The sequence below is a fragment of the Aedes aegypti genome, chromosome 2 (genome assembly GCF_002204515.2).
Source record: "Aedes aegypti strain LVP_AGWG chromosome 2, AaegL5.0 Primary Assembly, whole genome shotgun sequence".
NCBI lineage: Eukaryota > Metazoa > Arthropoda > Insecta > Diptera > Culicidae > Aedes > Aedes aegypti.
Window position 1 is genome coordinate 214,180,808 of NC_035108.1, and position 20,453 is coordinate 214,201,260.

The 20,453-nt window shown below is 35.7% G+C and overlaps 1 protein-coding gene across 1 annotated transcript; it reads right to left on the minus strand.

Moving 5' to 3' along the window:
- Positions 1-15,655: 15,655 nt before the first annotated feature.
- Positions 15,656-17,618, minus strand: LOC5574467. The gene is made up of 2 exons (XM_001655079.2): positions 16,277-17,618; positions 15,656-16,220 (listed from the first exon to the last, which is right to left on the minus strand). The coding sequence occupies exons 1-2, from the start codon at positions 17,063-17,065 to the stop codon at positions 15,771-15,773; spliced, it is 1,239 nt and encodes a 412-aa protein (XP_001655129.2). The 5' UTR covers positions 17,066-17,618; the 3' UTR covers positions 15,656-15,770.
- Between the last annotated feature and the right edge of the window lie 2,835 nt (positions 17,619-20,453).

Here is a 20,453-nt window from a genome sequence, read left to right on the forward strand (position 1 = left end):
TTAGTGTAAAAATACTGCATTTTAAAAGCTCAATACTAAAACTTAAATAAACACAAGGAAATATAAAAAAAAATATATACTTTAAAGAAACCTTTTCCACGGTTAATGACAATTGTTCACAAGAGTTATACGAAGTATTAGATGTAAAAGTTCTATACATCAATAACATCAATTAACCAGTTTTCTACTGGTTCACTATTGTGGAGTCAAATATTGATAGTTAGTTTTGTATCGTAGGCCTTATTAGATACAACTTGCACACATATCTCTCTAAATAGTTGCATGCACTCCATTAAATTTACTTTATATCGCTTTCTATATTTCCATTATACGTAGCACGCTATGTCTGAACCAGACGATTATAAAAATCGAATGTACATCGGATTTTTTCTCGCTAGAGATCAGTATTTGATCCATATTTTCATAATCGGAAGGTTTTAAAATATTCTATCGGTGAATTTTTTTCCATACATTTTGTATGGGCTGAAATGCGTCGAAAAACGGGGTTTTCATGGGTTTTAGTATGAAAAATAGCTGAAAAGTGTAAACAATCAAAATTTCACCGATAGAATATTTCAAAACCTTTCGATTATGAAAATATGGATCAAATACTGATCTCTAGCGAGAAAAAATCCGATGTACATTCGATTTTTATAATCGTTTGGTTCAGACATAGCGTGCGTAGCCATTTATTTATTCACTTGTTTTGAATATGTCACATATATCAGCTTTGCTAAAAAGAGAATTCTCGCGAAACATTACTAAAGGACCTATGTACAAATGAGAGGCTCTCTTTGTTTACTTTCTCTTTGATCAATAACTGAGTCACATTAACCTCTTCTGTTGCGTTTTTTATATGAAACTCTAGTCAAGGAAATTGCCTTTCGATCTGTAGTCAAAACCTTCCCAAAAGCTTTAGTATTCCACTGTTATGATCGAAAGAGAGCGAGAGAGGAGAGAATATCTCATATGTACATAGGTCCTTTAGTAATGTTACGCGAGAATTGGTATGTTCCTCAACCTTTAGCATGACACAAATGAAACATTAATAATGTCAATTTGTTTTTCCAATAACATTTCATTAGCCACGCTGTTGTATTTCGTTCTACAGTGGTGAGAAAACCTCGCTTTACGTACACAGTACTAATGTGGTGGTTTTGACCATAGTAAACCGCGTACAACTGGCAGGTTAAACAATTCTGAGACACAATCCTTACTCTTCCCCCTCAATGATCAAAAATGTGCCTTTGTCTTGCCTGTGTGACAGCATTTTGGATGCACTGCAAACTCATAAACATAAGCACATACCTCTAACTGTTTGTTGAAGAGCAATTTGGATACAAACCATCAAGCTTTTCCATCACCAAACACAATGAAACAACAAACGGATACAATGAAACTTAACCATTTTCGCGGCCGATAGGATATATTATTTTCTCTTTCATTTCACTTAATTTTTCACTTCGTCGCCAAAATGTAGTGTCGGATTACGTTATTAAAAACACGTCTGTCTAGTTGAACCGAATATCAAAACATGAGCTTTTATATTTCTTGTCTACTATGATCTATGACATTACAAATCTCATCCTTGTTCTTGTATGCTCAACTTGTGTACGTGTCCGATCGTTCAATATTAAATGATATAAATCTCTTTCATAGCTCAGTTGAAGATAACTCAGAATGTAATTGTTCTCAATAGAAAATTTATTTGGCTTTAGGAATAAGAAGATTTACTTTATTAAGCAGTTGCTTGAACAAGTTATGATGCGTGACATCGCGTGTAACCTTCCATTGCTTAAAAGCCAAATCACGATCAACCATCGCTCTGCTTATATTAGTATTGAACCACGGATTGTATATTTTCCGCAGTGGAATGTTTTTCAATGGTGCATGGCGATCTAGAAGACATTCTAAATAGCTGTTAAGCAAATTAGTTAGTGTATCAGGGCTATTGATTTAATAAAAATAAGCCCAATTTATGGATTTAATATCGTGTATTAAACGATCAGCATTAATTTTACTGTAATCACGATGGGATATTACATTATCCATATGCGCTGTATCAAATTTCAACGAACTGAAAATAACATCATGATTCGAGAAAACAGGTGCTTCAATTTGATTAAGTCGCAAAACTTCTGAAAAACTGTTTGATAAATAGAGGTCTAACTGCGAACAGCCACTTCCATGAAAAAAAGTAGGTTCACTTTCAAATACAACGTTGGACAAGATGCTGTGCCAAGCAAAGCTATGAGACTAGCTTTAGGTGAGTCCAGTAGCATATTTGTATTGAAATCACCCAGGAAATGAATATGGTCATAAAAACTGCCATATTTATTGAGCAATTCATCTAATACTAGAGAACAATCAGCGTCTGGTAGATTATATACTATTCCTAAAAGTATTTTAAAATTGACTAGAAAAAGTTCCATTAGGATAAATTCAGTCCGTCAACATTATCACAGCTAGTTGTTTCGATCACATTATATCTAAAACTATTGATGTATGATAGTTTGCGGATCAAACCGCATAATGGAGACAGTTTTCTAACTAAATGGTCAATGTTAGAACGCCAACATAGAGTTCATCTAAAATTAAACCTAAACGTTGGATTATTTCAAGCGTAATCCAAACCTTTCGATTCGCGACTTCGCGATTTGCGGCCCAATACCGCGCAAGGAAGCTGTATCGAGAGTGGTTAACGAAACCGAAATGTGTGGTAATGGATGACGAAACCTACATCAATGCAGACGCAAAGCGAATACCGGGGCTGGAGTTCTACGTTGTCAAATCACGGTTTGATGTGCCGGCCCGGAAGACATAAGGAAGAAAATATTGCTGTTCGCGTTTGACGTGCAAATCCAACCTAACTGGGCTTCAAATGCGGCAACACAAAGTAACCAAAGGATACTTAGCAACTATGATCAATATCACAGGCAACCTAGCAAAGAAAATCAATCGTTGACTTCGCCTTCCTTGTTATAGTAGTTTACGAAACAAGTTGTAGAATGATGATTTTTACAGCACGTGTCGTAAATTTATCACACGAGGCTTGCCGAGTATGATAATTACGACGAGTGCTGTAAAAAATCGAGTTCTGCAACGAGTTACGTACAACATTTTTTGCAATGGTCTTCTAGACTAGGGACGTTCCGATATATCGAATCAGTTTCATCAAGTAGTTCCTTTTTCCTGCTCGTGACTTCTCAAATCGATATGTTTGGCAGAACTAATATTTCAATACAATAAAGTAATGAATATTGATCATCATAAACTTTAAAAAGCATTAAAATAATTAACACCTACGCAACAATATAGAATTTTGTGTTTTGGAATTCATTCGATATTTTTTTCTTTCGATATATCGAAATAAAAAATATCGGAAGAAAGTCATACAAAAAACCAAAAGTAAAATAATGTTTTCCAACATTTTTTCATCACTATGATAATCCTTATAAATTGAACTATTGGTAGAAAATGTTGCATGACGCAAAAACATCAAAGTGAACGTTCACGAACAGCAGAAAGGAATCGGTTTGTCAAAATGATTAGAAATATCGGAACGTCTCTATTCTAGACCATTTGAGGGTATCAGAAATTATATCGGAATGCATTCATCATTATTTTACAATTTCTGAAAAAATGTTGTGTTATGATTCATTACGAAACTCAAAACAGTTGCGTAATGAGAAAGCGTTGCGTAATGAATCATTACAGCACTGGTTTCAGTGGCGTAATGACAATTCCCGCACTGCATACTTCAGTGCAGGAAAATAGACCGTTTCATGACAGATTGGCGTGATGAAAAACAGCCTATTACGATGAGAAATTGCAAAAAAAATCTTACCGCATTTGGTGTTCGGGCATTTGATATTTGCATTTCAAGCGCACACAGCAATATATACAAATTCGCCAAAAAAATACTTGCTCTGGCAGGCCATATGCCAATGCGGTAAATTGAGCAAACCGTACATTCAACGGGTAACATCAACAGCTAAATTTACGTCTGTTGCCCTTCCTGCAGTCTCACGGAGGCGAAACATTATTTTGGCCGGATCTGGAATCATTCCATTACGCGCGATTCATCGACAATAATGTTGTTTTGTATCAAAAACCGCCAACTCCCACAAATTCACCACCACCACCGTCCGGTGAACAGATTTTGGACTATAATGAAGGCCATAGTTCGAAAATCGTCCGAGGTGTTTAAAAACGAGCTGGAATTGAAGAAAGCATGGGTGACAGTGACCAAAAAGGCTGGCTCCACCGTTGCACAAAATGCAATGAAGAGTTTTAACCAAGGTACCTGGATTGCTAGGTAAAGCAATCTAAGCAGTCAGTGGATGCGGGGTGTGCTACACTCAGGGGGAGTAGAAGTGACAGCTGACGAGTTCGTGTACGTGATTCTGTTTTCAATCCCTTAGAAACTGCGGTTGCTAATGGTTGTTTGTTTTTATCACACAAGCAAAATTTTTTCGCGCATCAGCCAGCAGTCCTTTTTGCCGAGCAATTCACCTTACATGAGAAGTAAGTTCTTAAAAATAATTGTAATGTGGCGTTTTATTGCATATATTTTCTGTTAATTTTAGAACACCGATGAAGATTTTCTCGTAGACCATTACGAGCAAGCGCACCCCGACAAACGTCCGTTCAACTTCCTGATCTGTGGCATAGAATTCTACTGGAAGGCCCCCTGGGAGACCATTTCCATATGCATTTGGACAAGGACAGACGGACGATATCGGTGAAAAATCCGATACAAAACGCCCGGGTTTACGAATACCCTTTGCTGGAGAAGTTTTTCGTAGGACAACCGTTGCGCACTTCGTAGACCGTTTGTTTGCGAGCACTGCAAAATGTCGTCCTGAATGAAAACCAGCCTTGCAGGTCATTCAAGCATTAAGGCTTTCATGAGTAGTATTGTAAAAATCTAGTTTGAATGTAAAAGGCATTAATAATAAAAATCCGTAAAAACCTACATGCACTAGTTGAAAGAAAAGGGGATACGCATAGATCAGGTGGACCAAAATTGTATTACCCCAGACAGTCTTCGCTGAGCTTTGTCCATGGAAAATTACAAAAAATGTATTAACCGTAGGCATTGAGCTGCTGAAAAAAAATCAATAATTCGAAGTAAATTGAATCAGGCTTTTTGATAATTTTCTTGTAAGCGATTGGAATCTACCGTCAAACAGTATTTTCAATTCCATGGCATGCTAGTCTGTCTTATCATAACAAACTGGCCAGCTGACATATGTGATTCCAATATGGCGGAATGAGCGATTTCACACATTGAACTACCTCCCTTCTAGATACCTTGGTTTTAACCGTCCAGTCGTCGCGTGATTGACCACCGTCAGAACCACCATGCTGCTGTTGTGATCGAAAAGCGAGATTTTTTCACCAGTGTTGTACAAAATACAACAGCGCGACGACTGAAGTGTTAAGGGAATGGTTCGGGCGAGGATATTGAATAAAGTAATCATGCCAAAACATAACCCATATGTATTAGTTTATTCCCTGAAAGTTCAAGAAGTTCAAGAAAATCCGACCTAAAATAATTTGTCGGCCAACACTTTTGTCTGATGTTTTTTTTTTTTTTTTTGAGTACAGTCCTCAATCACATAATAATTTAGTGAACACATGTTCATGTAAAGTTTCTTGATTTTGACAGAAAAAAATGCTTTTCAAAAGTCTCCAATCCATTACGGATCCTGATCCCTCAAAATTAGGCTAGCTCATTTAAAAACCAACGTCTTTTTGCCTTACAAAAAAGTCGTCACTATACAGTCAGTGGCATAAGTTAGTAACCAAATGCTGTTTTTCCATACAAAATGGTCAAGTTTGGGGTGCTGTATCTCAGCTTCTGGTAGTCCGAATTGGCTGAAATATGAATGACGAACAACAAATAACTTGAAGTTTTGCATGTGAAGGAATTATGACATTGCATTCATTTTCCATAGAGTTTCAGAGGATTGTAAGAACCGAGAGACTGTTTTATTTAATTCGAAAACGGTAAGTAGTGGGTTGTTGATCTGTTTCACAAAGTTGTTCAATTTCAGAAGTCACACAAATTTACAGAACACACCAACTTTCCAAGCCTTACCGTTTTTGAATTATATTAAAAATTCTCTCGGTTACTTACTTTTGTCTTTGAACAACCCTCTGAAACTCTATGGAAAATTAAGTCGAGCACTCGACACTGGAGAAGTATGTAAGTCGCAGACAAAATAGACTTATCTGTCAAGATAAGCAACACATATTAGAGTTTAAAGGTATTTGCTCGTCTTACTAGAGATTTTAGTATTTTATTTTTTGCCAAAAGTGAAGTGTTAAAATTCAATTAGTAGCATACTCTAATAATCCCTCCCATAAATTTAATATAAGAAGTGTAGTATTTTATAGTACTTTTAATTTAAGTTTTGATGGTTTGTAAAATGCCATGATGTAGAGAATGTTTTGTTTTGGTTAGAAAAATTGATTTGACACTTATAGACCCGGTACTCAACTGCCCATAACTGCATATTTGTAACATTCGACAAAAGTAGGCATTGAGTAAATGGGATACCAAGTTTGCATTTTACTGCAGTATGAGAGGAAACTAAAATTTCAAAAAATCATTAAGAATTCAAAAGAGATTATTTGAGGCTGAAATTTTGTACAACTCATATCGCATATTGGTTGAATAGTCAGAAAATAATTCTGATAGAAATTTCGTTACTACTAAATTATGAGGCTCATGTATAATCTCAATGTGACTGTTATGCGGTTACAATTGCCAATGTGACAAAACAACTTGGTATTTTTTTCAAATTTTCTAGAACAAACTTACAGATTTCAGTAAGTTGATCGAAAGTATTTATCATTTGATGACTCTCCATGGTATTAACTCCAATTTGTCAAAAATGTCGAATGTGACTGTTATGCAGTTATGGGTAGTAAAGCTGTCAGAGCAAACTAGATGTTGGTCACACAAGCAGTCGCAACATTAGCATTCTAAGACTAATGCTTCAACTGTTTCAAATCATAATAAAGTTAAATGAACATTCCACAGTGGGTCGGATTGGGGTTTTAGAAGGAAAGATGGAACTCACACCTAAAATTGTGGTTTTACGTAAAAATGATGTTCTACAAAGTTGTAACTATTTTTGAAACAATTTATTTTGGTCGGAACAGAAATAAGGCTGGTCCCTTGTGAAAAAAGATAATCATCAAAACTTTTTTTTTCAAAGAATATCGGTTTAGTTTATTCTAAAAATTCGGAGAAAAGAAAATTTTAAGCTGATTTGACTAAAAAAGGTTTTTTCTAGCTCTTAAATTGATCATTTTAGGGCATTTTTCGTTATATGATGTGGCCCATCAGCAAAGTTGTCTTCTTACCACCTTTAGAATGTATTTCGGCACGACCGTAATTTGCAACACTGTAATAAGAAGTCCGGTGGTGGAGTCCTCATAGCCATCAATGCAGACATTCCTTCTGAAGAAATTGAAACTTTTGAAACACAAAGAGTTCGAAAATATTTGGGCTAAAGTTCTAATTAATGGAGAAACGCATATTTTTTCATCCGTGTATTTTCCACCTGAACACGCTAACAAACATTCTTTTGAATTATTCTTCAAAATTGTCGAAACTATTATTTCAAATATGGAACCTGAAGTAAAACTGCATTTTTATGGCGACTTCTACCAACGCAATGCCGACTTCATTGCAGACAATGAAAATGAATCACTTGTACTCCTAGGCGTAGGCGAAGACAGTACTTTACAATTTTTATTCGACAAAATATTATATTTTGGCCTATTTGATTTAGATCACGTAAAAAACCAGCAAAGTTCTTACTTGGACCTCTTATTTACAAATTGCACTGAAGATTTCTGTGTGTATACATCATTATCACCTCTATGGAAAAATGAGGTATTTCACGCAGCAATTGAATACTCAATCTTCATACATAAAACTTCTCTTCCCAGCGACTGGGAGTACGAGGAAGTTCCGGAATACAATAAGGCAAATTACAAAGAAGTCAAACGTGGACTATGTACAATTAATTGGCAACATATTATAAGAATTGAAGGAAATGTCGATACCGAAGTAGACAAATTCCATTCAATTATTCAACAAATAATTAATGAAACTGTGCCAACAAGAAGAAGAAGACGTATACAGAATAACAAATTACCGGTGTGGTTTAGCCCACAACTAAAAAACCTAAAGAACAAGAAACAGAAAGCGCATAAATTATACAAAAAAGAAAATACTGCCACGAACTTACAAAATTATCATGACATATGTAACCAACTCAACTCAGCCATTAACTCCGCACATGAAGAATATAATCGTAAGGTCGAATCTGAAGTTAAATCATGTCCTAGAAACTTTTTTTAATTATGTAAACACTAAATTAAAAAGTAGCAATTTCCCTTCGCGAATGCATTTTGACGGAAACGTAGGTGAAAACTCTTCCGATATCTGCAACCTCTTTGCAGATTTCTTCCAAGAAATGTATACCACCTACTCCGAAGAAGACCGCGACCGCAATTTCTTTTCTTTTTTCCCAGAAATTTCTAATAGTATATCTATTGCAAAACTATCACAACAAGAAATCTTATCGGCACTAAAAAACTTGGACGCGTCAAAGGGCACTCGTGTTCTTCAAAAATCTCAGAAGAACTAACCCTTCCCTTAGAACGCCTTTTCAACATGCCTCTAAATAATGGAAAATTCCCAGAAGTGTGGAAATCCTCGTATTAGGCATCAAGTTTCAAATCAGGGACAAAATCTGACATTCGGATTTATCGTGGAATTGCCATTATCTCCTGTATCGTCAAACTCTTCGAATCTCTCGTGAACCCCAAGGTTCTCATTTAGGCCCACTTCTTTTTATTTTTTATGTAAACGACATTTCCTTTTTACTTAGAAAAATAAAATTTCTTATATATGCAGACGACATAAAGCTCTTCATGGAAGTAAGCAATTCAAGCGAAGCAGAAAAATTCCAGAATGACATTAACTTATTCTTCACTTGATGCAAAAAAAAGTCTACTCCAATTCAATATAAAAAAATGTAATTCATAGCATAGCATAGCATAGCATAGACTGACTGTACATGTCAATGGTTGCTACTCCGTGATTGATCGGAACTGGTAAGAATTGCACTACGATCCAAATGAATAAGGGATGGGAGTTTCCGCTTACTCTCGAAGTGCAATTTTAGCAGATCTAATATTATTGATCAATAACGGCGCCGGCCAAGTCCTTACAGTCAGTTGGGATGGGGAAGGAATGTTAGGGTGTAATGATTGTTGCTTCTAGAGACCGAGAATACCTCTGCATCTCCACAATCACCACGGGAAGGGTGTTTATTAGTGAGGGAGGAAAAGATCTGGGAGTCACCTCTGGTCGGTGATGCGATGCATGGACAAGGGGGAAATATACGACTTATATTTAAAGCTAGTTTTGTATTTTTGTCTCGAGAAGTCTTTGGTTTTTGGAAACATTAAAAAATTCGTCAACATCTATAATGTCGAACAATTCAAAAGACGTTTTTATTAATGACGAAAACTAAAAATTACATGTATATATTTTAAATTATATGAAACAGGAATAATGCCGACACTTGCAGTGACGAACCATACATAGTTTGTTTGAAAATGACATATAAGTATTACTGTGCATTTTGTCTCGATATAGTAGAAGTTTTAAAAAATACGTCAACATTCACAATGTCGAACAATTCAAAAGATAATTTTTAATAATGTCAAAAAGAGAAAATATATGTATTTTGAAATTGTATAAGAAAATAGCATAATGCCGACACTTATAGTGACGAACCATACAAAGTTCGTTTTAATATTACATAAAAGTTACGCTTTCAAGAAAAAATGTATTATCATAAGCATGAAACGAACTCACCAGTTGGTAATCCATTCTCGACTGAACACAAAACTGACACTGTCAGCAAAACTTCTTGGCGTTCCGAAGCTTGGGCCTTCCCAAATTCCTACCCAGCAAGACGCTCCAAAACAGGAAAAAAAAAATTCAATTCTCCGGCGACGAAAACACGCGCGGAACTGTGAGCAAAATCTATCGGACGACGCAAAACCGAACTGTCCTGCTTGGGCCTCACGAAGCACTACCCAGCAAGACGCTCCAAAACAGGGAAAAAAAAAATCTCCGGCGACGAAAATGCGCGAAATCGTGAGCAAAATATATCGGACGACGCAAAACCGAACTGTTCTGCTTGGGCCTCACGAAGCACTACCCAGCAAGACGCTCCAAAACAGGGAAAAAAAAATAAATAAATTCTCCGGCGACGAAAACGCGCGAAATCATGAGCAAAATCTAACGGACGATGCAAAACCGAACTGTCCTGCTTGAGCCTCACGAAGCACTACCCAGCAAGACGCTCCAAAACAGGGAAAAAAAATCTCCGGCGACGAAAACACGCGCGGAACCGTGAGCAAAATATATCGGACGACGCAAAACCGAACTGTCCTGCTTGGGCCTCACGAAGCACTACCCAGCAAGACGCTCCAAAACAGGGAAAAAAAATTTAAAAAAAAAATCTCCGGCGACGAAAACGCGCGAAATCATGAGCAAAATCTAACGGACGACGCAAAACCGAACTGTCCTGCTTGGGCGTCACGAAGCACTCTTATGGATGCCTGCTTAGATGCCCGTAGCACACAAACCAAAACAGTCTGTGTTTTGGTGTAATTCAATAGCATTTAGTCGAAAATATGTAACACCTCCAATTGAAGTATTTTTAGGAAATTAAGTAGTGCAGAAGTGTAAAATTGTAAGGGATTTGGGCGTAATCCTAGACTCTAAACTCACTTTTGTAGAACATTATAATTCCATAATAAACAAAGCAAACAGCATGCTTCGCTTCATTAAGAGGTTCAGTAACAATTTTCAAGACCCATATACTATTAAACTATTGTATATTACATATGTAAGACCAATTCTGGAATATTGTCACCTAGTATGGAACCCGTACCATGTCGTACACGAAGAACGCATATAATCAGTACAGAAGCAATTCCTTTTATACGCCCTTCGGAAAATGAATTGGACTGTACTGCCACTTCCGTCGTATGAAGCACGCTGCATGCTCGTCAACTTGGAAGCACTTAAGCAACGCCGGGAGTTCGCAATGATTCTCTTTATAAACAACATTATTTCGAAAAGTGTAGACTCTGCTGCACTTCTTTCTCAACTAAACTTCTACACACCCTCTCGGCATTTAAGAACAAGAAAATTATTTTCAGAAAAATCATGCAGAACGCATTATGCTCAAAACGGACCAATAAACCGTATGATGCGTCAGTATAATGTACATTGTGAATTCATTGGCATTACTATGTCCAAAGAGCAGCTTAAAACACGACTAAAAAATAATCCATAGTATGTAAGAAAGTATTGTAATTATTTTAAGTAGTCTACCTATGCTTGACGAAATAAAAGAATAAATAAATTTGCAAAGACCCATGTTTAGACCTAATTGAAACACATATTTTGAGGCCAGTAGGTTCATACAATTTTGCCGGAAAATAGTTGTAAACATGATTGTTGTAATGAAAAATAAACATGTTTTCACTTGTATATATAGTTGGGGAAAAAAGGATTTACTTAAAAGACAATAATTTTGTTTCGGCTTCGAATATGAATAAGAAACGATTTTTGTTTTATAATCTATGAAAAATACTTCTGAATTGAGCCAAATAAGTTGAGCAATAAAAAGAAGGAAATGTTCTTCATAATTTCCCTCATGATTGAAGTTCCTGGCATGGCTCTCCTTTAATTTCCGTACACTTTTGTTTCAGTATTCGCCAGCCGCTTCGAAAAAGAAACTGATTGAAAGAGGTTGGAAGTAACGGATGCTTACATACTGCAAATCCGCGAACAAGTAATTTGAGCATCGTAGGAGATATAGCATATTTGGAACGGTCGATGCCTAGAATGCTTTCTGATTATGATGCTGACTTTCCAGTCAGATCAAGGGGTAAAAACTATGTGCTTTATTGGATCACGTATAGATGTTTTGAATAATTTAGGCTATAGTTTAGACATAGCCACGCCAGAAAATAAAACCTTGAAGTAAATTTGGCAGATGTTTTCAAACAAATTTTATTAACAGTTATTAACCTAAGATTCGGTCATATCACTGAAAAACAGATCCGCCAGCTATTTTTCTTTTTACATTTCAAACTGACCGACAGTATCGTCCTGCCAACAAAATACTTTTTGTTTGTTCTAACTATACAAACATATAGAAAATATTTATTTTTTATAAAAAAAAACAACTTATTTTTTTTGTTTTTTCAAATTAAACTCATCTTTGGATATTAGTGTATAAATTTTCATATTCTTTTTTTGGTATTATGTTCCCACTGACACAGAGCATGCTTCTCATGTTATGGTTTTTAGGAGCACTTCCGCATTAAGATATTTATTTCAAACCTGTGTTTCAATAAACTCTAAGGCTGATATGAAGACAACTTAGCTGAGAAACTTGAAATAAAAAAAAATAAAACACAAATACATACCTATTTTTGATGGGCCACCCTACATCAATTAACGAAAAATGCTCTAAAATTGTCAATTTAAAAGCTAGAAAAAAAATTTTTTTAGTCAAATCAGCTCAAAATTTTCTGATCTTCAGAATAAACTATATCGATATTCTTTGAAATAAAAAAAATTGATGATTATCTTTATTCACGTTTATTCCGTTTCGACCAAAAACATTGTTTTCAAAATAGGAAAAACTTTATAGAACATCACTTTTACGTAAAATCACAATTGGTGTGCGTTTCATCTTTCCTCCTAAAAGCCAAATCCGTCCCACTGCACAGTAGTCCAGGAAGCAGTTTTACGCGGAAAGATGCATTTTGAGCTTTAGAATGAAACATTAGACGAAAACGGTCTTCGACAAAGTTATTTGTATTAGTTAAGCCCTTTGTTTAGGGTTATTGAAAATTAGGGTGGTCCACGTTTTCATAGAAATGGTGTAACTAACTTTCTTATTTGTAGAAATTATATTATACATGCTTCAGCAAATTTGTAGACCATTCAATTTTAAGCGACTTCGCCAAAACATGTTTTTTTGTGTCTCTAAAATTGACCGATTTAGGAGTTTTTCCTACGGGGACATAGGGTGGTCCGAACAAAACTAGTTTTCTGGCTCTAGCGTTTTAAATTCAAATATCTCATCAAAGTAGTCTATGAAACACTTCTAGAACTTTGAAATATGCGTTATTTGGTGAGTGAAGAAACTCGCTATCTTCTTTCGTTTGGGAGTTATTGTTGTTTTTGTCCAAAAAACATGCCTACTTTGAGTGTGAATATCTCAGAATGGGACAAATATACAATATATTTTTGACGGCATTAAAAAGACAAAGTAAAATTGTATATTATATCTAAAAATTACAGATGTGTTATTTTTGTAAATCTAATGGAATGCCTTGAAAAACAAAGGATTTTTAGCAGAAAAACTTCAATTACTTTTGAACTAAAATAGATATCAACAATCTTTTTGCATGAAAATTTGCGTTTTGTTAAGTTCTAAAAGTTGTTCATAGACTACTTTGACGAGAAATCTGAATTAAGAAATATACCCAAGTAACCAAATAGCACTTTAATTCGCCCTCCGTGTTAATATAGGGCTTTTATAGAGCTGACATGTCCAATATTAGCCGTATAACAGCCCTAAAAGCCCAAAAAGGCGAAATAGCGGGCTAGTGGTTACTAGGGTAGGGCAATAAAACTATTTTGAAGATTTTCATCGTATGTATTTTTTTTTATTATTTTGCATTTTTAGCATGAAAATGAAGTTTTAGACAAAAATGATCTTCTACAAAATTGTTTATAAAAAATAAAGATTTTATACTGTGTTGCTTAAAACAAAGGTGGTCAACAATATTACATAAGTAATATAATCTACTTCTTTAGGCTGATACAAATATTAATTTTCTTTTATGTCCGAGACGACTTGGAAGGTACGAGGGGGGGGGATAAAAATAAATAAGGAACAAAAAAATAAAAAAAAAGTTTTTATTTTGAGTTTTCATTTTTAAAGATAGTTGTTGAACTTTTTGCAATCCACCTCTGGATCATTATTTAACCTGTTTTTTAATTTAAAAATTGAAAAAACCTAATTTTTGTCAAAAAAAATGATGAATCTTTTTTTTCCCCCCCTTCAAAATTTTCGGATTTTTGAAGGGGGGGGGGGTGACATAAAAGAAAATTAATATTTGTATCAGCCTTATTTGCAAAAATAATAGTATATACTTTTAGACAAAGTAGTAGAACGTAAAATTTTGATCAACTTTGCCAAAAAAGTTTTTCTGTAGCTCAAAATTTAACCAATCTAGAGCATTTTTTCCCAATCATCGTAGGGTGGTCCAACAAAAATTAGTTATTCATCTCTATTTTTTTTTTCAACATTAACTTCTCGTCAAAGTCGTCTATGAACGACTTTTAGAACTTATCAAAGCGCAAATTTTATGCAAAAAGATTGTTGATATCTTTTTCAGTTCAAAAGTTATTGAAGTTTTTGTGATAAAAATTATTTGTTTTCAAGGCATTTCATTAGAGTTACAAAAATAACACATCTGTTGATTGATTGACTCTTTATTATGAGGAAATTCAGCACGGGGCTGGTCCACCCCCGATCAACACATCTGTAATTGTTTATGTATTTTTTGTATATAATATACAATTTTGTTTTGTCTTTTGGATGCCGTCAAAAGATATTTTTCATATTCGCCCCAATCTGAGATATTCGTAATCAAAGTAGGCTTGTTTTTGTGAGAAAAACATTAATAACTCCCAAATGGAAGGAGATAGCGAGTTCCTTCACTCACCAAATTATGCCTTTTTTAAAGTTCCAAAAGTGTTTCATAGACTACTTTGATGAGATATTTGAATTGAAAACACTAGAGCCAGAAAACCAGTTTTGTTCGGACCACCCTATGTCACCATAGGAGAAAAGCTCTAAATCGGTCAATTTAAGAGATACAAAAAAAAACATTTTTTGGCAAAGTTTCTTGAAATTAAATGGTCTACAAATTTTCTGAAGCATGTATAATATCTTATTCCTTCTGGCATTACGTACCCTGTGGGATAGAGCCTGCTTCTCAGCTTAGTGTTCTTATGAGCACTTCCACAGTTATTAACTGAGAGCTTACTGTGCCAATGACCATTTTTGCATGCGTATATCGTACGAAGTATACTCTATGCCCTGGGAACGAAGATACTTTATGCCCTGGGAAGTCGAGAAAATTTCCAACCCGAAAAGATCCTCGACCGGTGGGATTCAAACCCACGACCCACGGTTTGGTCTTGCTGAATAGCTGCGCGTTTACCGCTACGGCTATCTGGGACCCCAGAAAAATGTATAATATTAATTTCTACAAATGAGAAAGTTAGTTACACCATTTCTATGAAAACGTGGACCACCCTAATTTTCAATAACTCCAAACAAAGAGCGTAACTAATACAAACAATTTTGTCGAAGACCGTTTTCGTCTAATGTTTCATTCTAAAGCTCAAAATGCATCTTTCCGCGTAAAACTGTTCTCTGGACCATATTGCACTGTGCATACTTGAAGCAAAAATCGTGCCTAGACATTTTTCTGCTTAATTTTGTAAGACAATAAACAATATTGAACTCGTTTTACTGCTTTTATATCGCACAATTTGTTACAACATAATATTATTAAAGATTATTCTCTCTTGATTACATGAACAAAAATTTGGTCGCTGCAATCTAGATGTATCCGAACCGAATCATATCACGAACCACTCCAGCCATCCGCCGGTGAAAATTTTGTTCGGAAGCCCCATAAGTGGCAAAGGTATTTGCTTCGAATTCCTGGGACTCTTGATATCTTTCGGCAGATGCATTTAAATCAGGAACGTCTTCGTTGGGCGTACAAATCACGGGCAGTACGAAAGCAGCCATTAACACACCGTAACACCCGTAGCGAGTCAACTGTCTAAGTAGAGCAGTGAATGGGAATTGGCTAGCAGGATCACCGCCTAGTTTCTCCAAGAGTTCACTCAGCGAATTGTGATAAACTCGAAGCATTTCATCGTAGTGCTTTCGGCGGAATTCCTCGTCTGTGCAACAAAAGAAGAAGTAGGATAAATCTATAGCTGGGGCTACATAGCGAGCTCCTTGCCAATCCAACAGAGTTAAATCCATAGGTTTCTTGTTCTAAAAATAAATCAAAATTAAAAACGTTTCTAAAGAGGTTCGAAAATGTCATCTACCTTATACGTAAACATTATGTTATTTATCCAACAATCGCCATGAGCTAGCACTGCAAAGGGTTCTGCCTTTTCACCGTTACAGCAGTGCATTACAGTCTCCATGTAGTTATCCTTCAATACCTGCATTTTCCGTCGTGCAACATGATCTTGTTCATTCAGCACTCCAATTACTCTATCCATGGTTGCACTTAGCAATGTTTTTATCATTTCATTTTCTGCCATTGCTTTGGACATTAGATCCGGAACTTTGAATGTTTCAAACAAATCTGGCCGCTGTTCCTTCAACGCAAAAGATACGGCATGGAACCGGCCTAGCTGAATCATCATCATTCGAACATGCTCGTAATTAACCGGATCGAGTTTATTCCACATGTGCATGTTGCGCCGACGAAGATCTTCCATTGCAATTATGGCCTCTTCTTTTTGAGCGTCACAAACCGCCATGTAACATTTGGCAACGCTAAAAAATCCTTCATCTTCAATTATACCCTTATCTCGTTGGAATTTCATCATCTTCGGCAATAACGTATTGTAAACCAAGGTTTCCCTTTCGAAAATAAGCATACTGTTGAATTGTCGTCGGCGAGCTTCATTCAGTGGAGGCAATTTGCAGATAACGAACAACCGCTCATGCCCTTCCTGTTGGACAATCGCCCGGAACATATCACTAGCGAATCCATCACCTTTATTGGACCCCGATTCAAACGTAATGTTGGCTTCATTCGTAAAACCTTGTTCCGCTGCTATTTTCGCTACCGCATCGTGCACAAACTGGGGAAGCTCTGCCATGATGACCACACCGGGAAAGAGACTGGAGGTAACTGACCCAATAGCCGAAAACAAAATATTCCAAAATTATCAGATAGCGTTTCAATCATTTATCTAATCAACTGTTGTTGAACATCCAGCATATCAAAACCTTTGCAGTGCCATTCTGAGTGAGTCATCAAACTGGTTGAGATAATTGGCGATGATGGTGAAATATCTTGGCAGTTGTGCCGATACTTTAGAGTAGGCAGTAGGGGATACTACTGACTGGTACTGTGAAATAGTGTTTGAATGAATTTATGTTAGAATAAAGTGGAGAAAAAGTTCGAGTGGACCAAAATATTATTTTTAAAATGTTTCGCTTAATTCAAAACGAATGTTATAAACATCATGATGGTTCGAATGCTGTTCACTAGACCAGCGGGTTTCATATCGTGGTCCGTGGAGCACTTCGTGCTCCGCAAAGCCTTGACAGGTGCTACACTGCCCATAACTGCATATTTGTAACATTCGACAAAAGTAGGCATTGAGTAAATGGAGCAACAAGTTTGCGTTTTGTGGCAGTATGGGAAGAAACTAAAATTTATAAAAATTCCTAAGAACTCAAAAATGCTTATTTGAGGCTGAAATTGTGTACAGCTAATATTGCATATTAGGTGAATAGCCAAAAAATAATTCTGATGGAAATTTCATTGTTACTACATTACTAAGCGCATGTATAATCTCAATGTGACTGTTATGCGGTTATAATTACCAATGTGACAAAACAACTTGGTGTTTTTTTCGAATTTTATAGAACAATCTCACAGATTTCAGTAAGTTGATCGAAAGTATTTGTCATTTGATGACTCTCCCCGGTATTAACTCCAAATTGTCAAAAATGTCGAATGTGACTGTTATGCAGTTATGGGCAGTACACGACAGTTCTGAAAAAATTGTTCCAATGCTTTGAACTAAATACTAAATCAATACACATCTAGTTTTTTTAAGAGTATAAATTTAAGGAATGAAACAAACGATCGCGCTGGAATGGGCTTGTTTACAAGTTAAATAACGCTCAATAGGGTGGGTGACTAATCTCAAAATATATCCGTTCAGTTGCGGAATATTCATGCAAAAAGCATTACGAGGGGGAGCATAGGTGTCAAAAAAAAAGATTTTTTGCTTCATATAATTTATAAATGAGCCCAAATTTAACTGATTAGTACCGTCATTAGGGGTGTGAATGGGTCAAAAAGGTATATGTACGATATGTTTATTGAATAATTATCGCAATTTAGCTCCAATAAACTTCAAATTTGGTGTGTATGTACTTTGATGGTACATTAACAATTGTTGAAAAATTATAGAAAAATATTTGTTCACAGCGATAGTACAAGTGAATGAAAAATGAATCAATCTCACCCCATAGAGGGGGTCACTATTATTGAAATAACTTGTATTTAGAATATGATTGCAAAACCATTCACAGCTGAAAAATATTGATGAAATACGATGCAGATAAGACGAAAAAATATCTCACAAGTATGATAAGCCCACTTAAAAGAACAATTATACCAAAAATTTGAAGAGCTATGAGAAAAAATATGAGACCCAAACTTTATCGTCAAATTTATATAAATTTTCATGTTTTTTCCATCGAATTGTAGTAGACTTGTTTGATGTTTCAGAGATGCTGTAGTTAGAAATAATAAACACATCTTAATGAGGAATGAAAACACTCGGCACCGTAAAATGTCAAAAAAGTGGTCTTGCAATTTCATTTACTATCGTTCTTGCTTGACCCAATCTCACCCCCATTTTTAATGTTTTAGACAACGTACCGAAAAAAAATATTGTTTTGTGGAAAAATCGATTAGATTCCGGAAAATACGTGTGAAAAGTATTGAAAAAACTTCCAACCTTCTACTAATACAACAATAGAGGTTAAAGTACATGAGTTATACTTTGCACAGGAGAAATTTAATGTTGTAAATTTTATCCAGTTTCAACAAACAAGTTTATTGCTATAACAAAACTACTGATTCTAAAATTCCAAATTCGAGTCTAATACACATGATGTCGAAATCTCGATCATTATTAAATTTTTATGAACCTTGGATTTTTACGAAAACGTGCAGTATTTGGGTTAATATTTTGAAATTGAGCATGAGCATGAGCATTGATGACCGTCAATTTGTAGTTGCTACTCCGTGATTGACCAGAATAATCTAAATTGCACAAGGAACCAACAGATGGAGCTAGGGAGTGGCTTACCATCTTCAGTGTATAACTTCGAGAATTCCAAATGAAAAAAAGTCAATAAAGGCGCCGACCACGTCCTTACGGTCATCGGGGAGGGAAGGAATATTAGTGTGACATCCATTGTCACTAAAGACCGAGTATACCTATTAGAGATGGTCGGGTCTCGGGTCGGGTACCCGACGGGTACGGGTCGGGTTCGGGTTTGAAAATTTCAAATTTTTCGGGTTCAAGTTCGGGTCGGGTTTAGAGGCTACAAAATTATCGGGTACGGGTCGGGTTCGGGCTTACAAAAAGTCGGGTTTGGTGAGCATTGAGAAAACAGTAGCAACCTAAAAGCTTCCCTATACATCAGAAACGTTGAATTTACCATCTTTTCATGGTTGTCATGGGAAGGAGTTTTTGTTAGTGGAAAGGATTCAGAAGTTGGTAAGTGATGCGATTCATGTAACCTCAATTTAAAAACAGTTTGTTGCGCATGATAAGTGATTCGATTCGTGGAACATGCACCGAAATAAACTTCTGTCAGTCTATGAAAAATATGTCAACACTTATTATGTTGACCTTTTCAAAGTTTTTATGTAATTACAAGCAAAAGTAAAGGTATGCGTCCTTCAATATGTATTACGTAAACTATGAATTATAGTACGCCGACACTGAGTGTCAAACCAATCAATGTTTTTTGAATAAACACAAAAAATGCAACATTCAAACCGTTTTCAAGATGAATATCTATATGTGTAAATATATTTCACTTTGGAAATATAAGCATGAAACTAGTCCACCAATTGATGATCCATCGCTGACAGGGGAACTCCAAATTACTTAAATTCCGTCGCCAATAAGTTTGAAGCACACAGGCAAGCTTGCTTGAGCTTCACGAAACACTGCCCAGCAAGACGCGAGAAAACAGAAAATAACTTCTCCGGCGATGAAAACACGCGCGCAACCGAGAACGAAAAATCCACAATGTTAAACGAAAACAAACCACAATGTTGATATTATCGAAATTTTGATATCTTGATACAAAAAAGTCGGCGTTAAATCAGAGTGCACCAAGTGACATTTTTAATATTCTGAGAAAAATGGGTTTAAAGTCTAATGCTCTGTAATTTTTGAACTCGTTTAAAATTTGGTTCAATATTTGTACACATCTTTGTGTTACTTT